At 39.9% G+C, this 22,873-nt stretch overlaps 1 protein-coding gene across 1 annotated transcript in view; it reads right to left on the bottom strand.

Moving 5' to 3' along the window:
* Nucleotides 1-22,873, bottom strand: part of GALNTL6 (polypeptide N-acetylgalactosaminyltransferase like 6) — a 505,186-nt gene that overhangs the window by 30,460 nt on the left and 451,853 nt on the right. Inside the window, exons 7-8 of the mRNA XM_049834367.1 lie at nucleotides 15,276-15,393; nucleotides 4,232-4,339 (exon numbers count right to left, since the gene is read on the bottom strand). Coding sequence (XP_049690324.1) covers nucleotides 4,232-4,339; nucleotides 15,276-15,393 — 226 coding nt within the window. The remainder of the gene's footprint in view (nucleotides 1-4,231; nucleotides 4,340-15,275; nucleotides 15,394-22,873) is intronic.

Consider the following 22,873-nt stretch of genomic DNA (forward strand, 5'->3'; position numbering starts at 1 on the left):
TTGGTTCTTTAACTTGCCTGGAAACCAAAAAGAAAATGTTCATGGGCTGCTTTAACAAAACCCCAAACAGTATTTGCAGCTGGGACCCCCCCCCACCCCCCAATGGTCACAGTATTAAAGGAAGCTCTGTCACAAGTGTAAACGTGGTCACAGCACCAGATAGTATAGCTACAGTAATTTTCTTTGAAGATCCCTTCTGAAGCCACATGAAAAGGCTGAGCAAATGGTTCAGGTGGGAATCTGAACCCACCTTTATCAGCTGAATTCCTGAACCCAAACTCGTGCAAGTTCCAATTCAGCGACACTGTGTAATGAGGCAAATGTCATCGTGCTTGTGCCTGCTGGGTCAGAGGATCACTGTGCTCTGGGATCCCACGTCCTGGCGTGCAGGGAGGAATTCAACTTAAGGTTAGGATTCACCACGCTGCTGGGTTAGCATCCAAACTTGAACTTCAGTGGGACTGCCCTTCCCTTCAGAAAGGCCTAATGCTCTAATGTTCTGTAGTTAATGCTAAAATGCTGTGTAAAATACCTGCAAATGAAAAAAATTTCTGTAGATATATTTTGAAATTCTGAGTTCATCTCTGCATATCCTATGGAACAGTGAGCTTTTATTGATAAATTTCTTATGGCTTTCATATAATCACAAATAGAAAAAAAATCCCCCCCCCCCCCCCCCCAATAGGAAACTAAATAAAATAAATAATAAACTGAGATACACCTACAAGAAAATGCTAATAATATTTTAAAGTCTAATTTCATAGGTAACTGGCTAAAAGAAAATGGCTTAGCTAGAATTGTTAAAAAGGAAGCGACAGTCAAGAATACCACAAAGCAACTAAAATAATCCAGTTAAAGAATTCAGAAGTTTTGAATAGGGCAACATCTTGCATAGGACTTCTAAGATTTGGGGGTTCGCTTTCTATATATATCTTAACTAAAACAAACAGGCAAAATTAGTTATTAGTCACTGCAGTTTTGTGCAGAGGTTGACAGGTTTGGAATGAATGAATAATTATGTGGTGCTTCCACAGTATAATGTGGAATCAGTGTTGACATCTGCATGCCCATTAATCTTTCTTTATGTGCAATTACCTGTAAATTGGACACAGACTGCATTTGGCAAGCAGCAACATCTTAAGACATCTCCAGACAAAAATATTCAGCTTTTTTGGTTGTCACAGTCTGTTTTATAAATCTACTCTGCATGTTTGCAGCTTGCTTTACTTTTGCTCTGTACCACCAAACAGTTTTACTGACAGAGTGTTTCATATGTGGATGCTTTTCAATTTATGGGGAATGTGTCAGCAAAAAATATGCGTAGGCTTTGCAGGTCTTGAGTGACAGATAAGAAGGTAGGAAATACGATAAGAAGGACATAGAAAATGGATGTCACGATACATACTATTGTGTGTGGTACACCCAATATGTTATTGTGTGTTATTAAATAACAATGGTTATTTAGTGATGGGGAGGCAGAACAGAGTTTTTGACAAGTCTCTCATTTAATAAAGCATATGTGATCCTCATGTCAGGTTACAGCTCTTCAAAAAGATATCTGGATTGGTCAAGCATTATGCAGCTGGCTGAAACTCTGTGTTGAAACTTGTTGCTAAAAGATATAGAGAGCTGAAATCCCAAGGGAAGGTAAAATGGTCACTTTAAGCATTATTTGTTAAGGGTAAACATAAGCTGAACCAGCTTGAAAGCAAACCCATGGCATGATTTGGGCTATGCCTGAATTTGTCTAGAAGCTCTGCCCTCTTCCTAACTCCAGCCTCCATATCCCTTGTGCTGCTGCTGTGGGACAGGATGGGAAAATCTGTCATTCTTTAATGCAGTATCTGCACAAGGGAAAATTCTCCCTTGATTAATGAAGGGGCTCTTGCAGTCATTTATACAATCACAGTTGGGCTTCATAGGGCTCATTCCTTTCTGAACTGCATCTCCAGCATCCTTCTTTAGCAGCAGATGGAAAAGGATTTAGTAAAAACCTTTGTGGAAACTACTTAGAAGTGAAAAGCATTGCCTTTGGCAGCAGGGATAATACTTCCAGATATTCTTGAGTGTGTTATTCATTATATTCTTGAACTAGAGGGAAGTTTTAGATAAAATACTCATAAGGCGTAGGCTATAATATTTGGAGGATATAATATAATATAATGTAATGTAGTATAATATAATACAATACAGTATTTGGAGGATAATGCAAAGATAGCTGAAATATCCAGGCCACTCCTGTACATATTCCCCTAGCATTATTTTGGCTAACAGCTCCATTTGGGGCAGTTTATTTGGAATGCGAGTGGTCTGTATCAAAGGGATTGACACACCAAAGATGAATACATACTTGCTTTTCATTTTCCAGCTTGGATGAAAGAGAATATTTTTAGCCTTAAAACTACGCACAGTTTGATGGGTCAGGGACCAAACTCTCTTCCTTGGCTAGTTATTGAGGTAGCCCCAAACACTAAAACATACAGAATTGTCTTGCGCTCTTGGCAGCCTTGATGCAATGTATCCTAACATCAACGTTTTGGTTTAGAACATTGTACTGGAAAGAAGCTGGGAATCTAAGAATTCAGATTTTCTTTCATTGATAAATATCTGCCAGAAATTTCCCTAAGCATCATGTTTTGGACCCCCACAACACAGAAGAAACTATGCATTATTTGAATGGGATGGACAAGACCCATCCTATCAGCACACTAGATCTTTCCCCACAAGATACAGGGCAGTCAGTCTGTGCACAGGCAGAGATTTCAGTTTTATAACCAGGAATGGTTTTTGGTAATACTTCATGAGTGATTTATCGAAATCAAGCTAAAATAAATGGTACAAGGAGGCTGCAGGCTGTGGCTACCTGATGGCTCTAAGTACTCACAGTGCCTCTGTGAAAGCTAGTTAAGTTTTGAACTGTATGAGATGCTACTAGTCCAAATAGAAATGATTGGATTTTGCTCCTACAGGTAATGCACGAGACAGCATATTCGCTAATGAGATACTTTGTGCTGTAATAGAGAAGAACAGAGACTGAGGTTTGGATTTCCTGTTTCAAGTTGTGTGTGATTTTTGCAGTGGATACCATAAACAAAGCAGTTTATTTCAGCCAGTGCAAAAATCTGGATGGGGAAACTCTGATACTACACAGAGCTATAATAGTGGGGGAAGATTTTCATCTCACAGTTTAGTCAATAGAGTTTTTGTCACCACCACTAACGCCACCACTAATCCCATTACTGTATCGTGTGTCGCACTGTCTGCACTGATGCTCTTTTAAGGCAAATCCTTCTCTCTGTCTAGCCAGCTGTCAGGCAGGCAGCGCAGGTGGCCTCTTTCCTCTGCTGCAGTTACTACAGCAAGCCTTGTCCCGTGGTGCTGAAACCAAGAACATCTCCCCCTTAAAGCAAGAAATTTATTATTTTATTCATACCACATTTTCATTATTAAGAAAAAATATGATTCATAAAATATTACCCTATGGCAATATGCAGACTTTAATATTAATGCCATTTTATTAAAAAAAAAAAATAAAAAATCCTCTAAACCAGAAAAGATTAAACTCAAGCATGAATAAATACTAGTATCTGCCTGGAAGCTACATCTGTGCCCTCTGTCTCCCATCTTTTGACATCCCATGAACATCTCCAGAAAGATATAGAACATTTTCTCTTGAGCAAAAAGCCCCTCATGGATATGGATGTGTTCAGTAGTCTTTGAGAAATGTCTAGAGGTCTTGTAATTTCTCACTCACATGGCTCAAAGCTGGCTGTATTCCACAACCAGGTTTTACACAATAATTAGACAGTTGCTCAAATCATTGTTACTTAGTCCTTTTGCCTCAGAAAAAACATCCCTTCCATGAGATTCTGCCTTTTCTGCTGACTAATAAGAAAATGTGCATTCAAATTGGTCCTGCTTGTAAAAACTATGACTGACAACACTGTGCAATTTGAGAACCGTAAGCCTGAGGTTATTCCTAAATTCTTTTGAATTAGCATGAAACGCACTTCTGTGCTGAGATGTCCAATCCTGTATTTTTAAGCTTCTGTTTTATTCTTGGCAATCTTATCTCTGGAAGGCAGCATAACTGCAGCAATTGCACATCTCATTTCAGAAAAATAAAGAAACATTCATTTTCCATTTTAATGGTTTACTGGAAACTAGTTCACAGGTAATGAAGAGACTGATGATGAATGAAAATGAAAAACAGCAGGACCCAATTACTCACCCGTGCTAGGCTGGTTCCAGAAGGGACTTTATAAGGGACGTACTTCCTGTAGATATGCCCAACTCGAGAGCATGGAACATCAAACATGCCACCTCCACACATCCACACCTGGAAAGGAGACAGAAAGCAAGTGAAAGAATGATTCCTGGAAACAAAGGAGGCAAAAAAAGGCATTTTAAGTAACGGGTATGTGAAAATGACACCTTGTTCTGTATTGACCCCTCCCGCAGTCATAGTAGCGGCCTTTTCCATGCTGATAGCTGGGATTAGGTAACATGGCAGACTCTCCTACCTGGGATCTCACTGCAAAAGCAGAGTATGTTCAAAATAAAATCATAAACCAGATTTAGAATATCTACCAATGGTCCTCCTGCAGCACAACTAAGGTATTATTGTATCTGTTGTTTAAAACGTACAGGATCAAAATTTCAAAGGAAGGCTATGTGAGTAAAACAAGCCATCAACTGGAAGTAAATTTTTCTTTTTTTTCCCAAAACACCTGGCTTATATTTTGAATAGTGAATACAGAGCTCAAATATTAAGATGCTCTTCATTTTGCAAGGTTGCTCATTTTGTAAAGAAAAAGGAACAAAAATCAATTTCCTTCTGATCAAATTTATGTAGGCAGAGGAAGAAGAGCATGCCGCTACACTTGATCATTAATACTTTAATACTGAAACAGATGGAACCATCTGGAGTACACAGGTTTGATGCTTCAGGTCTGAGCAACCCAAACTCAGTCAAAACTGACAGGAGCTGCAAGTACTTCACGGCTCTAAAAATCAAGCTGTATCCTGATGGGCAGCAAGTAGGGAATTCTTCACAGTTCTTCACCTAGCATGACTACGTTTTACCAGGTGTACATGAGAGCAAGGTTGTGCGCCATGTCAGAGGAACTATGGCAATCATGCCAACCTATGGGCATGATTTTCTAAGCTCTGGCAATGCAGAGCCACTGAACTCCAACATGGCTGTTAGATGACTTGCATAGCATACTGACAACATTCATAACTTTCTGATTCAGAAAAAGCAATTTGACTTTGCAAATGAAAGAAATGGAAAAGAACACAAAACCACCCCCAAAGTCCCAAGCAGAACTGTTTAAGTATCCTAAACCAAACCACACGGCAAGAGTTTAAAATACATTCAGAGTGAAAACACTGGTATTATAAAAATTATTTCCTAATGCTGGCTAAACAATTTTTTGTTCCCCCCAAATTTAGAACAAAATGACTGTTATTCCACATGAGGGACAATTATGGTCTCAGCTTTCAGCCTTTAGACTGAAAACAAAAAAAAAACCCATCCCCCTTCCACCCAATTTAAAAGAAAACCACACCAAAGCTGAGAAAGAGAGAAGGCTTATCCTTTCCACGTCTTTTTATGGGGAGATACATAAAGATGCTTCATGAAACCTCTCCATGAATCTAGATGAGAATTTAGGTCCATGCATTACCTATACGAAGGAATTTTATCTGTATTTGATGTACTCTGGAGCAAAACAGTGTGAAATAAGTTTGCAACTGAGGCTCAAGCAGAGCAGAACATAGACAACTGAAACTTTCACCACCATTTTCCATACAGAAAGGAATTAATCCGAAAGTTGATACGCTCTGAATTCAAACAACAGTAACCAGACCCTTAAAAAACCAGTATCGGAAAATATGATGTGACCACAAATACTTGACATTCAGCATGAAGCTTGCGGAGAACAATGTGCATCTCTACGCGTTTTTACCCTACATTTCTTATCCCGTCTCTTTTGTCCTGCTCACCGGCTGGCTGTAGCTATTGGCTTTTTGAAATCACGGGAAAACAAAATGATCAATTCCATTCATTTAAAACAATAGTGAAAATGGGGAAGAGTCTGGCCTCTTCTGCTGTGCTTGCCTCTTTGTGTTACAGTGGGTATATCTGCTTGGTCCTGGCAGTGTGGCAGTGAGCTTGGGACTAAATTTTAGTAATCTGAACATGCAGATGCTAAACACTGCAATATGGGATAACTTAGCGCTTCAGCACGACTTAAAGCACTTGCTGGAGGTAGCGCACTGGAATTCAGCCCCTGAGACTGACTGTGCTATTCATACTGTGAATGGAGAAGATGGGGGTTAGAGTGAAGGCTTGAGTTGCCAAGTGACTTAGGAAGCTGCTTCTTATGGGTCATTTCTGTACTAGCCCTTACAGTCCCTTAGCTATTAGCCATAGCATCCAGCTGAGACCTGGTAATGCAATGTTTGAAGACCTACACCTCATTGCAGAGCAAGCCTAAATAGGCTAGAGTAAATGTTTAAGGAAGGTTTGAAACCACTGAAAGTGGGACAAGATCATGTGCTTGGCTTTGTCCTGAAATTCCACGGACACCCTTGCACAGTTGGGTACAGCCGAGAGCTTCTCAGGAAGCTGCTACTTACCACCTCCCATCACAGAGTTAACTAAGGCATAGGAGCTCTGGGCAGGTGCTTCTGGTGCACGCTAGCATCTCAGAAGAGGAAGCAAATTTTGCAGGTTAGTGGCACAGGGTAATAAAGGCAGTTGTCCTGGGCATCACTCTGCCAAATGGAAACACCTATGTTGGCGGAATGAAGAGTATTTCAGTACCTATTTCTGCGGTGAGGATATCCCGTCCGGTCTCCTAGTGAGCACAGTCCTTCTCAGGGAGGAAATTTACTGGTGGGTTGGAAATGGAGACCCAAATGAATGCTCTCCATGCCAAAATAGCTCATTACCGCTCAGAGCAGTCTTTCAATGCCATGTAGACATGACCATTATTTTCTTTTCAAAAACATTTTTTAAAATCTGCTTCTTAAAGAAAACCTTGAAATCCTCACCCATTTTAAAATGTCACCTAATTCACTGGAAAACATGTTCATAAACATATTAAAAAATCATAAAAATGATAGTGTTAAAGTAAGTTGGGTAATGCCATTATTAGAAAAACCCCGTTAATCACTTTTCTACCAATACTTGTTTGTATGGTACATCACTTGTACCTTTTTCAGTGGGAACCTCCTCTCTGTAGCTGTCTTCAAACAACCCAGTGTACCAATGAAAGTGCAGACCTATATTTACTATTTGTGCTTTTTTAAAAAATTAAGGTATGATTTCAAAGGCTAGACAAGATATTACAGTGATTAATCAAGGTTTCTTAGCCTTTGAAGACTGGACAGCATAGCAGTTTGACTCAGATGAAGGTCAGCCACAGAACAAATTTAAAAGACAAGAAAGCAGAAATAGATGTATATAGGCCAGTATTACTTTAACTCAGACAATGAGAGCTGAAGTAGACATATACTGCATTTCCTCTCAAGCAGTAGGGTATCAGTAAAAAAGAATAAGAAAAGAAAAGGAGAAAAGGAATTAGAAAAAAACCCTGTCAGATATGCTGAGGCAATAACAAGTGGGAGGAAATAACACTTTGTGTTAGGCTTATATTTGATAGATATAAAACTTGAAAATGCTGTGCTGCACCTGAGGTGCACTGTGCAGGGTAATTGAAATGAATCTTGGGCTGCCTTGAAGGACATTTAGCAGCTGTTCCTATTTATCTTTCAGCTTCAGAATTATTTTAAAAGCATTTTTTCTATTTTCCTGGGAAGATCAATTCTGGCAACTTTGTCTTTCAAATGTGCATTTTTATGTTCACATGCACTAAATGCAAGAAATTGGAGAATGACTTCTGTGTTAAATATTACAGACCTCCAGTGTACCACAAAAGGAATTCAGGTGGTGTGGGACATTTGGCAAAATGATATCACAACACTGATGCATCTCTGTTTATCTAAGAAGCAAGCTGTGAAACTCTCAAGATAGCTAATGTCTCTTTCTTACAAAAGCAATGAATCTGGTTTGCAGCTGAGATATAAAAACCAAAGACGAAACCCAAACAATGCAATTTCAGCTTGGAAAGATCAAAAGAAGAGTAGTTTATGCGTCAACTATATACTATATCACAATTTATCTTTATATAGCTCCTTCCAACAGAATGTTGCAAAACACTTTATAGGGAAGGTTGAAAGCAAAAGGCAGGCATTAACACAAGCTTTAAAAGAGATTAAGCTGTGGTTATGTGGCTTTGTTCCTGACTGGAGCTTAGATGTCACAGATGCATTTTTTGGCTCTGTTCTATAGCTCTTGTGAGATTTTGGGTGAACCACCCTCTTTTCACATCACTCTGTCTTTAAAATTGAATTCTGCTTGCTCTTGTGGTTTTTTTCCCCTTGTCTTATCTCTCTAGTTTATGAGTGATCCAGCCCGGGGACTATCTGGAAAATGTAAATACTGTGCACGAGAGAATGAGACTTCAATCCATATGCTACACTGTAATCATAATTACTGCAGTAAGAGACTCATGATTTTTAAGCAGTGGAGGATGTGTTGCTGTGGAACAGGAACATAAACATACAGCAAATTATGTAAAAGATTGAGGGGGGACTGAATGGATTTTGGATCAGGCTTCAAAACTAATTGAGAAACATACTGCTGCCGAGTCAGTAACAAGACAAACAACAGTGAGAGACACCAAAACGGATGGAAAAACCAAACAAACAGTAAACTGGTGGAAGAGGAATATAAAGTATATCATGCAAAGCTGTCAGTGTGGTGCTCTCAGCATTGTGCAAGAGGGATGGACTACAGACAGAAGAAACGTATTACCACAGTGGGGTTGAAAAAGTTGTAGAAAATAAGAATATAAAAAGTTTATGGGATTTTTCAGTCACTCTTCCTGAAATAAGCGCCAAAGAACAGATATAGCAGTTGTAGAAAAGGAGAAAGAAGAATACTTTCCTGTGAACTTTTCCACGTATTGAGAATGTTCAGCTAAATGCAAGAAAAAATTGAGAAATAGCATCACTTGCAAATCTGCAGTCAATGGGTTCACAAACAGCAAAACCATTTACTTGTGGTGCAGTGGGATTTCCTGTCAGAGATATTAAAACCGTACCGTGTAAACTGGGAACTGATGACTGTGGCTATTTCAACAATACTCACCGGCACCTCTAAAATGCTGAGAAAAGTGGCAATATTCCATGTTTGTCAGTTCTTCATATAGATTACAACTGCATTGACAAGTGGTAATGCTCCCCCACTCCCTAACTCCTGCCAAAATTGCCAGCAGTGGAGGGAATTAATGATGATGATAAAGAAAGGGATTAATGAACATGGAGGGGTGTGTTGGAAAACAGGGACGAAGAGAATCTGGAAGATGTGTTGGCATGGATAAGCATAAAACAACTCTAGATATAGGTGACTGGCTTCAAAGAGGCTAGGGTATCACCATTAGCATTTTTGTTAGGGTATGATTTACAATGCCTAAGGAACATCCAGTGTTAAGAATTGTACTGGGTGTGCATGGCAAGGTTTTGGTAGCAAGGGGGGGCTACAGGGGTGGCTTCTGTGAGAAGCTGCTAGAAGCTTCCTCCATGTCCAAAAGAGCCAATGTCAGCCAGCTCCAAGACAGACTTGCCACTGGCCAAGGCCGAGCCCATCAGCGATGGTGGTAGCGCCTCTGTGATAACATATTTAAGAAGGGGAAAAAGTTGCAGTGGGCACAGAAACAGCAGCCAGAGAAAGAAGTGAGAACATGTGAGAGAAACAGCCCTGCAGATACCCAGGTCAGTGAAGAAGGAGGGGGAGGAGATGCTCCAGGCACAGGAGCAGAGATTCCCCTGCAGCCCGTGGGGAAGACCACGGTGAGGCAGGCTGTCCCCCTGCAGTCCATGGAGGTCCACGGTGGAGCAGGTATCCAACTGCAGCCCATGGAGGACCCCACACCGGAGCAGGGGAATGCCTGAAGGAGGCTGTGACCCCATGAGAAGCTCGTGCTGGAGCAGGCTCCTGGTAGGACCTCTGGACCCATGGAGAGAGGAACCCACGCTGGAGCAGGTTTTCTGGCAGGACTTGTGACCCCACGTGGGACCCACGCTGGAGCAGTCTGTGCCTGAAGGACTGCAGCCCGTGGGAAGGGACCCACACTGGAGCACTTCATGAAGCACCGCAGCCCATGAGAAGGACTCACGTTGGAGAAGTTCGTGGAGGACTGTCTCCCGTGGGAAGGACTCCACGCTGGAATGTGGGAAGAGCGTGATGAGTCCTCCCCTGAAGAGGAAGGAGCCGGCAGAGTCAATGTGTGATGAACTGACCGCAACCCCCTTTCCCTGTCCCCCTGTGCTGCTGGAGGGGAGGAGGTAGAGAAAATTTGGAGCAGAGTTAAGCCCAGGAAGAAGGGACAGCTAGGGGGGAAGGTGTTTTAAGATTTGGTTTTATTTCTCATTATCCTACTCTGATCTGATTAGTAATAAATTAAATTAATTTTTCCTCAAGTCGAGTCTGTTTTGCCCGTGATGGTAATCTGTGAGTGATCTCTCCCTGCCCTTATCTCAACCCACGAGCCTTTCATTATATTTTCTCTCCCCTGTCGAGCTGAGGAGGGGAGTGATAGAGCGGCTTTGGTGGGCACCTGGGGTCCAGCCAGGGTCAACTCACCACAAGGATCTTCAGCCAACACAGGAGATTTCACTACTCCACATTTTGGAGATTACTACATAAACTGTGCCTTTCTAAGAGATTTAAATTTAGGATTTCCTAAATAGTGGCTTCCCTGGTTACTGAGAAGAGATGCTATTAATCAGGTTAGGTCCAGCACCTTGCCAGCTTTAACAAGTCTAGCACACGCTGAACAGTATCGTCAGTAAGATATCATACATCTTTTTAATTAAAAAATCGATCCTGAGGTTATGCTGCCAAAAAAATTAAAATGCTGCACGTTATTTCTTATGTAAAAATTAATCTAAGAAACTATTTAATGAAGAGGTCATATTTTGAGACACGGGTTGTGGCTGCCTCACCAGTCACTGAATGTGCATGCATGTGCTCTGATTTGGAAACAGCAGTTAAACAGCATGGCACCCAGCGCTATGCTTGCTGCTGTCCTCTGCAGCAATGTTAGCAAGCAAGAAAAGAACAAAAGAGAAATATGTTGGGTTTTGTAGCCAATGAAATAAAGGTTAAGCAAATTTTTAAGCAGCAGCTTTTTTTTATCTCTGTGCTCCTGACAACTCAGCACCTGGAACAGTCATGCCTGAAGTTTGAGGAAGTTTCCTTTCCTGCTATGGCACAATTCCAAATGTCACAGAAACATTATAAAGTGTACTGTATTTTGGAGAAACTTATTGCATTATACTGCAGTAAATTTAGATTCACTGCAGACTCACTCTCTGTAGTATCTTTCTCTTTCCGGTGAACACATTTCCCCCCGAAACACACACAAACATATATTTTTGCTCACACCACCCATCTTCTGTGTCTGTACAATGAGCTAATGCAACCTCCCCCCCCGAGAAAAGGACTGTTGGTTAGGTCTGTGCTTTGCATTGAAGCCTGGTGTCTGTCGCCCCAGGTCACACCTAGGGAAACTGCCAAAGAGAAACATCAAAACTGACACCTTCCCTTCAAGCTTCCCAGCCGGAGTAGCTTTCCTAAATCTGCTTTGACCTCCTCTTGTCAGGAACTGCTGCCTGACTCCCCAGGCAACCACTTGTCCTGCTAATCTAGTTTTTAATCAGTCCTTGAACTCTGTCTTAGCATCTTGAACTCATAAAGCAATATGGCTTTGCTATTATTAGTGATTCCTTTGAGCTTGCATGATGGCCCTTGATCCAGCACCAGACTTTAATTCATTGCGTGTCTGGGGTTTGCAAAGTGCAGTAGAAGGTTACAGTGAGCAGAGCAGAGTAGTTGATATTAAGTTCATGATGAAGAAGCTAGTAATTCCTTAAGTCAGAAAAATTTAGACAAACTATTTTACTGAGTCTTGACTAGCACAGATCTAGCCATCATACTTTTCTGAAAGATCCAATTTTTTTTGACTCTCTAAGCCCACACTTTGCACTCATGGCTTCCCACTTGCTTTGTAGCTAACACTCCTGTAACTTGAGTTGGGGGGATGACTGTGGATGTCTCTGGTACAGCAATGCAGAGGCTTTTGGTTGAGAATGTGCTCTTCCTTAATAGGATCTTAACTGTTAAAGTGTTTTTTTCCCTGTATAATGTGTGAATGCTTCTGTGGAGTGGAGTTTCCTTCCAACATCTAGGAAATTCTTCTCCAAATAAAATTAGGCCAGAGAATATCAAACATATACTGTTTCTTCAACATTATTCCACATTTGCCACCAGTGAATTTGGACATATAAACATGATTTTTGACACAAACATTTATGAAAAATCTTCCTGAACATACCTGTAAGCTTTCCTTTGCATCAAAACATTAGCGATGCTAATTAAAGACATGCCGCAGCTTACTTGGACTTTGTAGTACCTGGATCTACTGTTAAATTGTTAAGCAGAAGGGTTACAGTAGTCTGTTGATCCACAGAGTTTAAAACGCATCACTGAGGACCAGAAATGATCTGCAAACACTCCTCACTCCAGCTCACAGAGCAGGGCAACCAGTTCAAGATGAACCAGACACTACGCCATTTCAGGGAGCACATGACAGCTCTCGCTCTGGCATGCATCTCTCCATAACTACATCACTGTATTATTATTTGAATTAACCACAAGAATCCCCAGTCTGACATTGGGAAGGTCATGTCATCAGCATGGTCTCTGTTTATAGTAGACAGATTGTTTACTTATTTACCCTTATATTGCAGCTTTTGTACAAATAAATCTCAAAGTTAAAAATGAGATAATGAAGGACATAAAAGGAACACCGTGTCTGTCTCTGAGGTTAAAGATCAGCCTGAAGCAGTCCTCTAAACACAAATTTGCCACAGTTACGGGACTTTTCAAATTGGCTTCCTTTTGCGACTTCTTAATGCAAATCAGTCCTATCTTTACAAAATACTTAAGAATTAGTTGAATCAAAGATGAAGCATGTGAGAATAGCTAACTATTTGGTGGTTAGAGATGTTCTTGAGGCAGGATGCTCCAAATAATTATATGCCAAGCAAAATAACATTAATGTGAGACATGGCATCAACACAGGGCAGCCATCTTACGACACTTCCATGGGCCATAGATGTGGACACTCTAAGAAAAGGTAAGATGTAGTTTCAGACCCACTCAAGTAGCCGAGGAAACTGAACGAGGCTGGTTGTCCGGCTTTTTCACTGACTTTGTGAATTACAGAGAGATGGAAGGTCCACCATCTTCCCAAGTTTTGTGAATAAAGCTGGTAAATTAAACTGTCTAGCTAACTTGTCCTCATTTAAATAAGTTTTAGGATGACTGAATCTATAGCTACAGTAGAAACTGTTGAAGCAGAAACCTTTCCCAAGCTGATATTGGTGATTCTGATATAATAAACCTCAGTCCTTTCTGTTTCTTCCTTCTGCCTCCATGATTTTTCTCCCATTTTTTGTCATTCCAAACCAAACAGCACTCTTCTTTTTAAAACTTACATCTATTAAATCCTTCCAAAAGAAGTTGTTCCTATTTGGTGATCATTTCTAAAGAGTATTTTTTTCTTCTTTTAACACTAATAAGAAAGGACAGGGACCCTAAGGTTAGTGTATACTAATGAGATGCATCAGGAGATATGACTGAAATGAGACCCAGTGTGACACAGCTGCCTCCAAAAAAACCTGTCACTTGAGCAAAACACACTGGGACAATCTAGTATCTCAATTTCCAGTGCTGTTGCCATGGTTTCTATACAAGGACTGGAGAGCATTACAAGTATATTCTTTGTGATGATGAATAAAAGGAATATTTGAAATAGGATAATAAAATCATGGGTGACCTGTCAGAGACCATTGTGACAGCTACTAGTGACTACTTACATTTGCCCATGAAACAAGCTAAATAGACAAAAAGTATATCAATATATTCTAAATACACTGCCTAGCTATTGGGTTTCCCCTGCCTTCCTGTTCTATTTTGCTGGGGTATAAAAATGATATGGAGAAACAGGAGAGTAGCACAGTTAATACAAACCATTTCACTGTTCTTGAGAACTGCAAAGACAGCCTGGCAGTCCAGTGTCGGGTCACGCTGTATGTTTTGTTCAACAGAATGGCCTCAGCTCTGTTGTTTTAATCACTGCTGAAACTCAGATTCAGCAAGATGCATGATATTAGTCATGGCTGACATAGTGAATTTATTTACTGAGCTTTACACTATCGGAGTTTGAAAGTAGGTTGGAAAGATCCTGAAGCTAAATGTGAATCATAATTTCAGTTCCAAGCGCCATGCAAATATGCTTGACTCAATTCAGCTATGTCATGAAATTCTATCAAGTCATTAAAAATCACTGCATGTAGAGGCCATGAGGTAAAGTTCTTATGTCTTTGGGTATACTAGACCACAATAAACTCAATTTTCAAGATTAGACATGTTAGTCCTCATCAGACTAATTGAAATACCTATTTTACATGTGGAAAGGAACAAGACTTTCAACTTGACATGTAAAAGCCAAGTAACTGATTTGAATACAGATGTCCACATGAAGGACATAAGGATATACCATGGCTGGTTGTACATAACCTGAGCACTTGAAAACTCCCCGTATATTTTGTCATTACAATAATTCAAAGGCAATTAAAAGATCATCTGATTTTGAAAAGCTGGCCTGTAGATAACAGCTCACAGCAGACAAGCTATCTAGTGATTTACCGCTACTGAAAGGGGTCCTTCTGCCTATGACTTTCTTCTTCCATTTCCACCCATTTCCCTGAGCTGACTCCCGGGCAGTCTACCCGTAGAGATGATTAAACTTGTTGATCTGGGCAGAAAATTATGCAATTTTCTTTTTTTCTGGATTCGTTCTCTGTGGGCTTATTGAGCTGAGCTCAGCACTTGATCATGAAGTAAACGCAGCATCTGAGAGAAGGTAAATGGAGAAGACGACGAAAGGGACAAGGTAGAACTTCATTCTTTGATGGTGGTAAGCTACCACATTTTCAGAGGGAACTGCACTCACTGTGATCTTTGTATGGCTTCTAGAGCGTATGTTTATGGCATAATTCTCTGAAATTAGTGGGAATTCCTAAAGAAAAAAGTAGTATTGTACTTACCTTACCTTAATTTACCTTAAAGGACTTACCTTAAAGGAGATTTCATACTGCTCTCCTCCCCATATTTCTAGTCCCGGGTCATAGCCTCCCAGCTGCCAAAACCATTTCCGGTTGACGGCAAACAGACCTCCAGCCATTACAGGAGACCTGAAGGATGGATAAAACAATACAAACAGTAACGAAGATGTTTGGACCATGTGTGTGCGTGCGTGCGCACGCCTGTGTGTGTGTTTGTGTGAATGTAGCTGGTCTGGCTTCCACAACTGCAAAGCTATGGAAGGCATAGACAAAAAGTACTGTAAACAAACAACATTTACCTTTATTCACCCGAAAATGGACTCTAGATGAGAAACAGGCAATGTGATAGACATGTAGATAGATATAGAGCATGGCAGACAGTCATGCACAAACTCCTTTTTTAAAAAAAATCAAATTCTGTTCATTACTGAATAAACCCATATAACAGAAAAAGAAAGGGACTCTGGAAACCTGCCAAAGTGTTTAATGTGGTCTCAGTACGCCATGCGAAGTAACTCACATTTGAAAGTTAGCAAAACTTTTCAATTCATTGCAATCTCATAGGTGCTGGCTAGAGAAGGCAGAAAGGTGACAGCAGATGGCTACAGAGCAGCTGTTGGGAGTTAAACATCTGCTTCTCTACAGCAGCATTTAAAACTCCTAAACTTTGTCTCACAGTGGTAATTTAACTCATAGGCAAATAATTTGCTATGTTTCAGTTTATTCCGTGAACAAACACGTGGAATTTACTTGAATTAACTCAGCCTTTTCCACAGATAGTACAGAAAACACATGGGCTATTTAAAGTTAGTGTTAGAGAATATTAATGAAAAATGCATTTTTAATTTCTAAGCAGGAATATTGTACTGGAAACTAAGCTTTTTTTTTTTTTTTTTTTTTTTTCCACTACCAAGAAGACCATGTTTCTAATGCAGTAAATACATTGACAGCTCTCAGGATTTAAATGTTGCTCACTGATTCCTTGAAGTTGTGGTGGCAGGGGGATACAAATGGATCACCACTTAACACGAAGGAGACAACAAAGAAAGTCCAACCCACCCGCTCAGTTCACTCAGTGCAGGTCAACACTTGCCTTATGAGTTTTAGAGCAAGAGGCTAAAAGGAACACATTCCTGTGGATGGCTGGTCAGCAAAAGAAAAGACACATAACGTAGGAGAGACCTAGATGGCTTCCAGGCAGTGCTTCCTTATCGGAGAATAGACATGAAACTGGATCCTATGCCGTGTGCTTTGTAACACTGCAGCCCCTGAGGGAAAATTATCCCACCTAGGGGCATTTTTGTTCTAAATTACTATTGGTGGTTTGTTTGGGGCTATGGAAGCAGATGGTACCATCCCTGAAGAACCGACTGGAAAATAAAAACTTTCCCCTTTGCCACCGATTTAGGATTTGGCAGTGAACTCAGGACTGGTAGGTATCACAGGAATCCATGTGTAAGTTAGAAGTTTATTCAAGAGGACATGAAATTAATGGAACAACATTCTGCCATATTTTCTCTGCCTTAACACTTTTTATATTGCTATAATTTATCCAAGCCAGTGGAGAAGATAAAATAGCAAGCAGACAGCTGAGTGGCCTTTGCCACCATTAGGATGCCAGCAAATCCCCACATGCATGAATGTTAGAAAATGATCCTCTCACTTGGATTCATGGTAATGAAAAACATTATGGATATTTTGCCTTTCACTTCTGTAAGATAGCTTTTTAAATATATAGATTTTTAGATTATATCTTACATTAAACTACCCATTTTCATGACTAGGGAGCTCTGTTTTTAACAGACTAATTCTATTTTCCTTTAGAGATTATATTTTTAAAAGCACATAGAAGCTTTGGGAAACAAAGCTGCAATACTCTAACTGGCAAGGCCATGCACTGTAGCATACACTGAATGCCAGCAGTTTTTTACTTTTATTGACATTCATACCTCAAATATTGACTGTTCTTTCCACATATGAATAAATTCAATGGAGATTTTATTAGAAACCTTCCCCTGGGGATTCTGACTACTACAACACATTTTCAATTCCTACTGAAACAAACCTAATTACAACATGCCCTTTGTGACTTCAAGTTCTAAATAATCAAAACACAATGTCCTTTTATAAAGATGGACTTGCATGGAGAATGCTTACAACTAAATCATTACTAGCAGAAGAAATGAAGTCCCAGAAATCACTGGGGAAACGCAGGATTTGGCTAATTCTCTTAGGTACAATATCTTTCATGAGCATTTCTCTTGACACTGTGAATGGCCTAAGAAAAAGGCAGGTGAATCGGATGGAAGATGAAAAAATCAGAGATTTCAAATTGCAAAATAATTGGCAGATACTTACAAATGATACTTTATAACTAATCTGTAGATTTTCCAGTGATAATACTGAGTAAAGAAACCCCTTGTTATTTAGATGCGAAAGTTCAGAACATTTATTACAATTAGCAAAACTACCAAACAACGACTGGAACAGCAGCAAACGCATAGCTCTTGCACTTACTGAAAAAAAAAGGAAGGAAAAAAGAAATTGCATGTAATATTGCTCCATTCATTCTTGTTTCACAATATGTTCTGACATTTGTTGTTTTGCAGGAAGAGCAATGGAGAGGACAACCAGGACGGCTTTCTGGTTTTCACTGGAGTGGGATGAGCAATAAGCTGTGTGAACCTGACCACTTGGCACAGGATATATATTCTACTCCATGCCGCAAGCAGCTGCTGCTGAATAGGCCTTAAATTGTCTCCAAAATATGAAGACAAGAGTCCATTCCTACAATCATGACTGATATGAAAAGTCCTTTTGTAGTCAATAGGATCACTCATACAGATAAGAACTGCCCCGAGCCCAAAGGAGAAGAATTAATCTCTTGTTTAATGGCATCTGTATAGAAATGTCAAGTATCAAGCTCTGTTTGTAGAAGTAATTTGTCATGAAATGTCCTACTTGGGACACTTAAACAATCAGACTTGAGCTACTGTAGCGTAATATTATGTGAGTAATTACAGTGGGAAGCTGTAAAATACTTATAGTCAAAAACTTAAAAGGACAAAGACTCCCAAAACATCGGAAAAGCTGGAAAGACTAAACTTAAAAACAGTTATAAAAACCTTCCACATGAGAAGTACTGCACAGACTTACTGACTATACCTAGAAGAACAATATTGCAGTTAAAAGGCAGCTGATCAAAAAATGGCCCAAGAGGTCACAGATTCCTGTGCTGAGACAGGAAAAGAGTTTGATTTAGTGAGACTGCAAAAAAACCCCCCACCCCAACACAAGCCAGCAAAGAATTTTGTAACTTCTCATAATTTAAATGCAGAGGAAGAAAAGAGATCATCTATGAATTTTCAAGGTAAGAGAAAGAATGACACGGACTTAAAAGGAGTGTGAAGTTACTTGCATTAGAAGCGACTGTGGTATATTGCAAACAAATGAACTGCATAGTAGCAGGGTCTGGAATCATTACACTGCAAGAGTGATATATACAGTGCACCTAAAGGATTTGTGAAGATGTGAAAAGGAAAGAGGAGCTTTGACAGCATGCACAAAGACACTTAGGAAAGTACCTGTGCTAGATGACCTATGTAGTAGGTATGCTGATGCTGAGACTGGAAGATGCCCAATGACACATCTATTTAGTGTCATATGTCAGTAGGTGAACGTAGGTTTTGTGATCTATTATTCAACATAAAGAAAACATTACACTGTGCATTGATCATTGTTGAATTGAGGTGCTGCTGCTGCATACTGGGGCACTTTGGAAAGGGCTGATAGGGATCACCTGCTTGGAACAGCTGAAATTTGGTCATTATAATCATATCCAGTGAATGGCATATTGCACTATGCATCTCTTTGTATAATCCAGACCGATTAAAAGCTCTGTGCTGACCTACCAAACAGAAACAGATGAGTGCCGAAAAGATGTGTCCACCTCATGCAGAATACATCAGACAAACTGACCTTCAGTGCCAAACCAACTGGCACGCAGTACAAAACCAGGAGTAAATGTCAGCCCCCATCAGGAGTCAGCGCTGGGTCCTGCTGAGCTTGTGGAGTCACAAATGTGACAGATGAGAAGGAAGGGGTCTGTGTTGCTGCTGGCACAGTGACAGTCCCAGAAATGACTGGTGACCTACCGAGTGCAGCTTTGAGCTGGGCTTGTGCACTTTTTATAGTGAATTTCCATGTCTTGTTAATCAAGGAGAGTGCCACCCCACCCTAGTGATACCACATGAAGGCACCTCAGGAGAGGGAATAAATTCAATTAGCTTGTTTCAGTGGTTACTGCTCCTGGTGCTCTCCACTGTGATTTCTGATACTGTACCAAAGCTTCTTAAAGCAGATAGCAGAAGCTGACACTAATCCTAGATAATAAAAGGTTCTACTAAAACTAAAAATTAAATTCGACGTATGTGTAATGTAAAAGACAGAATTGGTCACTCACATGAAGTGAAGTGAGTGCAGAAATAAAAGAAACTGAAATTAAGATGAGTTGATCAACTGGCAAGGAAGTAATATAGATTAATAAAATAAATGACAAAAATATGAACTTAAAGGTTGCTCCAGCTAAAGATAAACTGAGGGGCAGATTCTATACTGTGCATAGAAAAAGATGTTGATGTAGCTGGAATGAATATGGATGAGATTTACTGAATTTTTCAAGAAGTAAAATAGAAAGTGGAATCTTTTATATACTTAACTCTTTAACGAAATATACTTGAAAATGTATTTTTAAATGTAGTGACTTTTTTACATTTAATATTTCTGTAAGGCACTGTTTTCTTTTACCTTTTATCCATTCTAACAACATGAATAATCTCCATGTTTATAAAATCATCAAAATTTAAAAAGTTATCGTGGTTTAACCCCAGCCAGCAACTAAGCACCACGCAGCCGCTCACTCACTCCCCCCCATCCAGTGGGATGGGCGAGAAAATAGGGAAAAAAGAAGTAAAACTCCTGGGTTGAGATAAGAACGGTTTAATAGAACAGAAAAGAAGAAACTAATAATGATAATGATAACACTAATAAAATGACAACAGTAGTAATAAAAGGATTAGAATGTACAAATGATGCGCAGGGCAATTGCTCACCACCCGCCGACCGACACCCCGCCAGTCCCCAAGCGGTGATTCCCCGCCCCCACTTCCCAGTTCCTAAACTAGATGGGACATCCCATGGTATGGAATACACCGTTGGCCAGTTTAGGTCAGGTGCCCTGGCTGTGTCCTGTGACAACTCCTTGTGCCCTGGCTGGGCATGAGAAGCTGAAAAATCCTTGACTATAGTCTAAACACTACTGAGCACCAGCTGAAAACATCAGTGTGTTATCAACATTCTTCGCATACTGAACTCAAAACATAGCACTGTACCAGCTACTAGGAAGACAGTTAACTCTATCCCAGCTGAAACCAGGACAAAAGTAAAACCTGTATCTGACATTAGCCTATGGGATTTACTCTTTCCTTTTTTTCCTCAAGAACAAGCATCCAGTCTTTTGAACAACTTTTACCCTTGACGAATTTGTGCCCATCTGTACTAAATGATCACATAGTTTTTGCAAACTACTGCATTCCTGATGTCCACATCATTACCTCCTTACAGAATCTAGAAACAGTACCTTAAAATATATGGCAACTACATAACAAAACGCTCTGTCTTAAAGTTGATTTGCTCCCCATAAAAGCTGCCTCCACCCCAGTTCATTCACTGTACATTCAAAGCTGTCACCACAGTACACTAAATAGCCAGATGATTTTTTTCCTGTGTTAACATATGTAACTCTGAAGTCCCGACTGTTTATGGTAAGGTACACCAGCAATTTTCACAAAGCAAACTGAAGATACTCTTGTGCAAATTTGAATTTGTAGAGCTGTATCCCACTGTGCAGACTCCTTCTATACATGCAGTTAGTTTCAGTAATCTGTATTCCCTTATTAAACTGTTGTATAATTTTATTGTCACTCCTAAGCAGTTGGGTTATTCTTATGTTAGTTTTCCTTCACTATATCTTTCTAATGAGTTGTTTGCAAAATTCATCATATGTTGATAGATTTAACATGGGTGCACGCTGCCTCCATCTTACCTACAATAAATACCTGTGTATATCCATGCATGTTTCATACATTTCTACTCACTGGCACCCAGTCAACTATTTTACAAGTGATAATTAAATTGTCCTTGAAGAGGTGTAGCACTAAAATTTCATCCATGTTTATTTCTGTGCTAAAAGTTCTCCTGATTTTTTTTTCAGTCTAAAAGAGCACTCATGCATAGGCTAGCACAAAATGACTAACTTTGCAGTAATAAGTATCTTGCTTTTTAAGCAGTTCCATTCAAATTCTAGTCAATGTTGACAATGAAATCATTCCTTTCTCCAGAGCACAGGTGCATTCAGATTTAGCAGAGTTCCATTATGTTTTAACTTAAAGTAACATCTTTCTTGAACAACTCAAACTTGTGAAATGCTAATGTGGCAGGAGAGTGGGTATGTACCCAACAGTACCCACTACTGATAGTAGCTGCTTGTGACAGGTTGTGACAAAGTTACACAAGCTTTTCCTGACTTTCTGCTACTTCCCAGTGCGGAAGGCACTGTTATGCTGGATGAAGATCCGGGCTAATTTACTTTGACTCAGACTTTTGCAGCCTACATCTCCACATAATCAACACTCTCTCCACTGAAATTGCAACAAGGCCTCATTTTGATGCGAAATGTGGCAAATTTCTCATGACCAACAGAGTTCAAAAAATTTGGATAAAAATTTGCACTCTTATGTAGTGACTGTTGTTGGAGATTATGAAAGTGCTACACAATCATCAGCTGGTTTCATTACATGAAACTGGTGCAAGTGGCATCATACCTATATCACTTTTTTTGGTATTTAAGCAAATATTTTTACAAGTATGAAAAAGACAGAAAAAGGCATCAGGCTTAGTTTTTACATAACCTATCAGTTCAAATCATATTAAAATAGATCATTGTGCTGAAACATGTAGCAGCCAAGTTGTATTACCTAAAATTAACTCACAAGGGCCTATAGAATTACTTTTCATTTTTTAATTAGACTTTTTTTGCGGGGGGGGGGGGGGGGGAATATTAAGATAAAACCCCATTCTTCTCCAATGGACAGCCAGAATGTCAGCTGCAGAGAGTCAGCTACAAAGAAAGCTCTAAAAACGTTTGAGGTTCAGTTTATAAAAATTTGCACTGTGATTTCATCACATGGCTTCTTAGCATATTTTGCATATTTTTCTTAACACATTGCTAAACTTCATTGAAAAAATCATATTGTAAAAGAGTGATAAGCCCTTATGTTGGTAATGACGTTGAGGCCCATTTAGCCTTCCCTCCCATATTTAGAAAATTAATGAAGCTGTAGAAGAGGTGAGTCAGGTGAGTAGAGATGGAAGACTCTGAAGAGAAGGCTTCCCCTTCTCATAATTACCTCTCATAATCCAAGGAAAATCTATCTGAATTCTTGTTAGAAGAGATCTACAGGACTCAGACTAAGGAGGTGGGTCAGCAGAAACGAGCATCCTGAAGCAAAAAGAAAATGAAAGCTTCTGGAAATGTCCTGCAGGCGAAGGT

The sequence above is a fragment of the Accipiter gentilis genome, chromosome 3, assembly GCF_929443795.1.
Source record: "Accipiter gentilis chromosome 3, bAccGen1.1, whole genome shotgun sequence".
Lineage (NCBI taxonomy): Eukaryota > Metazoa > Chordata > Aves > Accipitriformes > Accipitridae > Astur > Astur gentilis.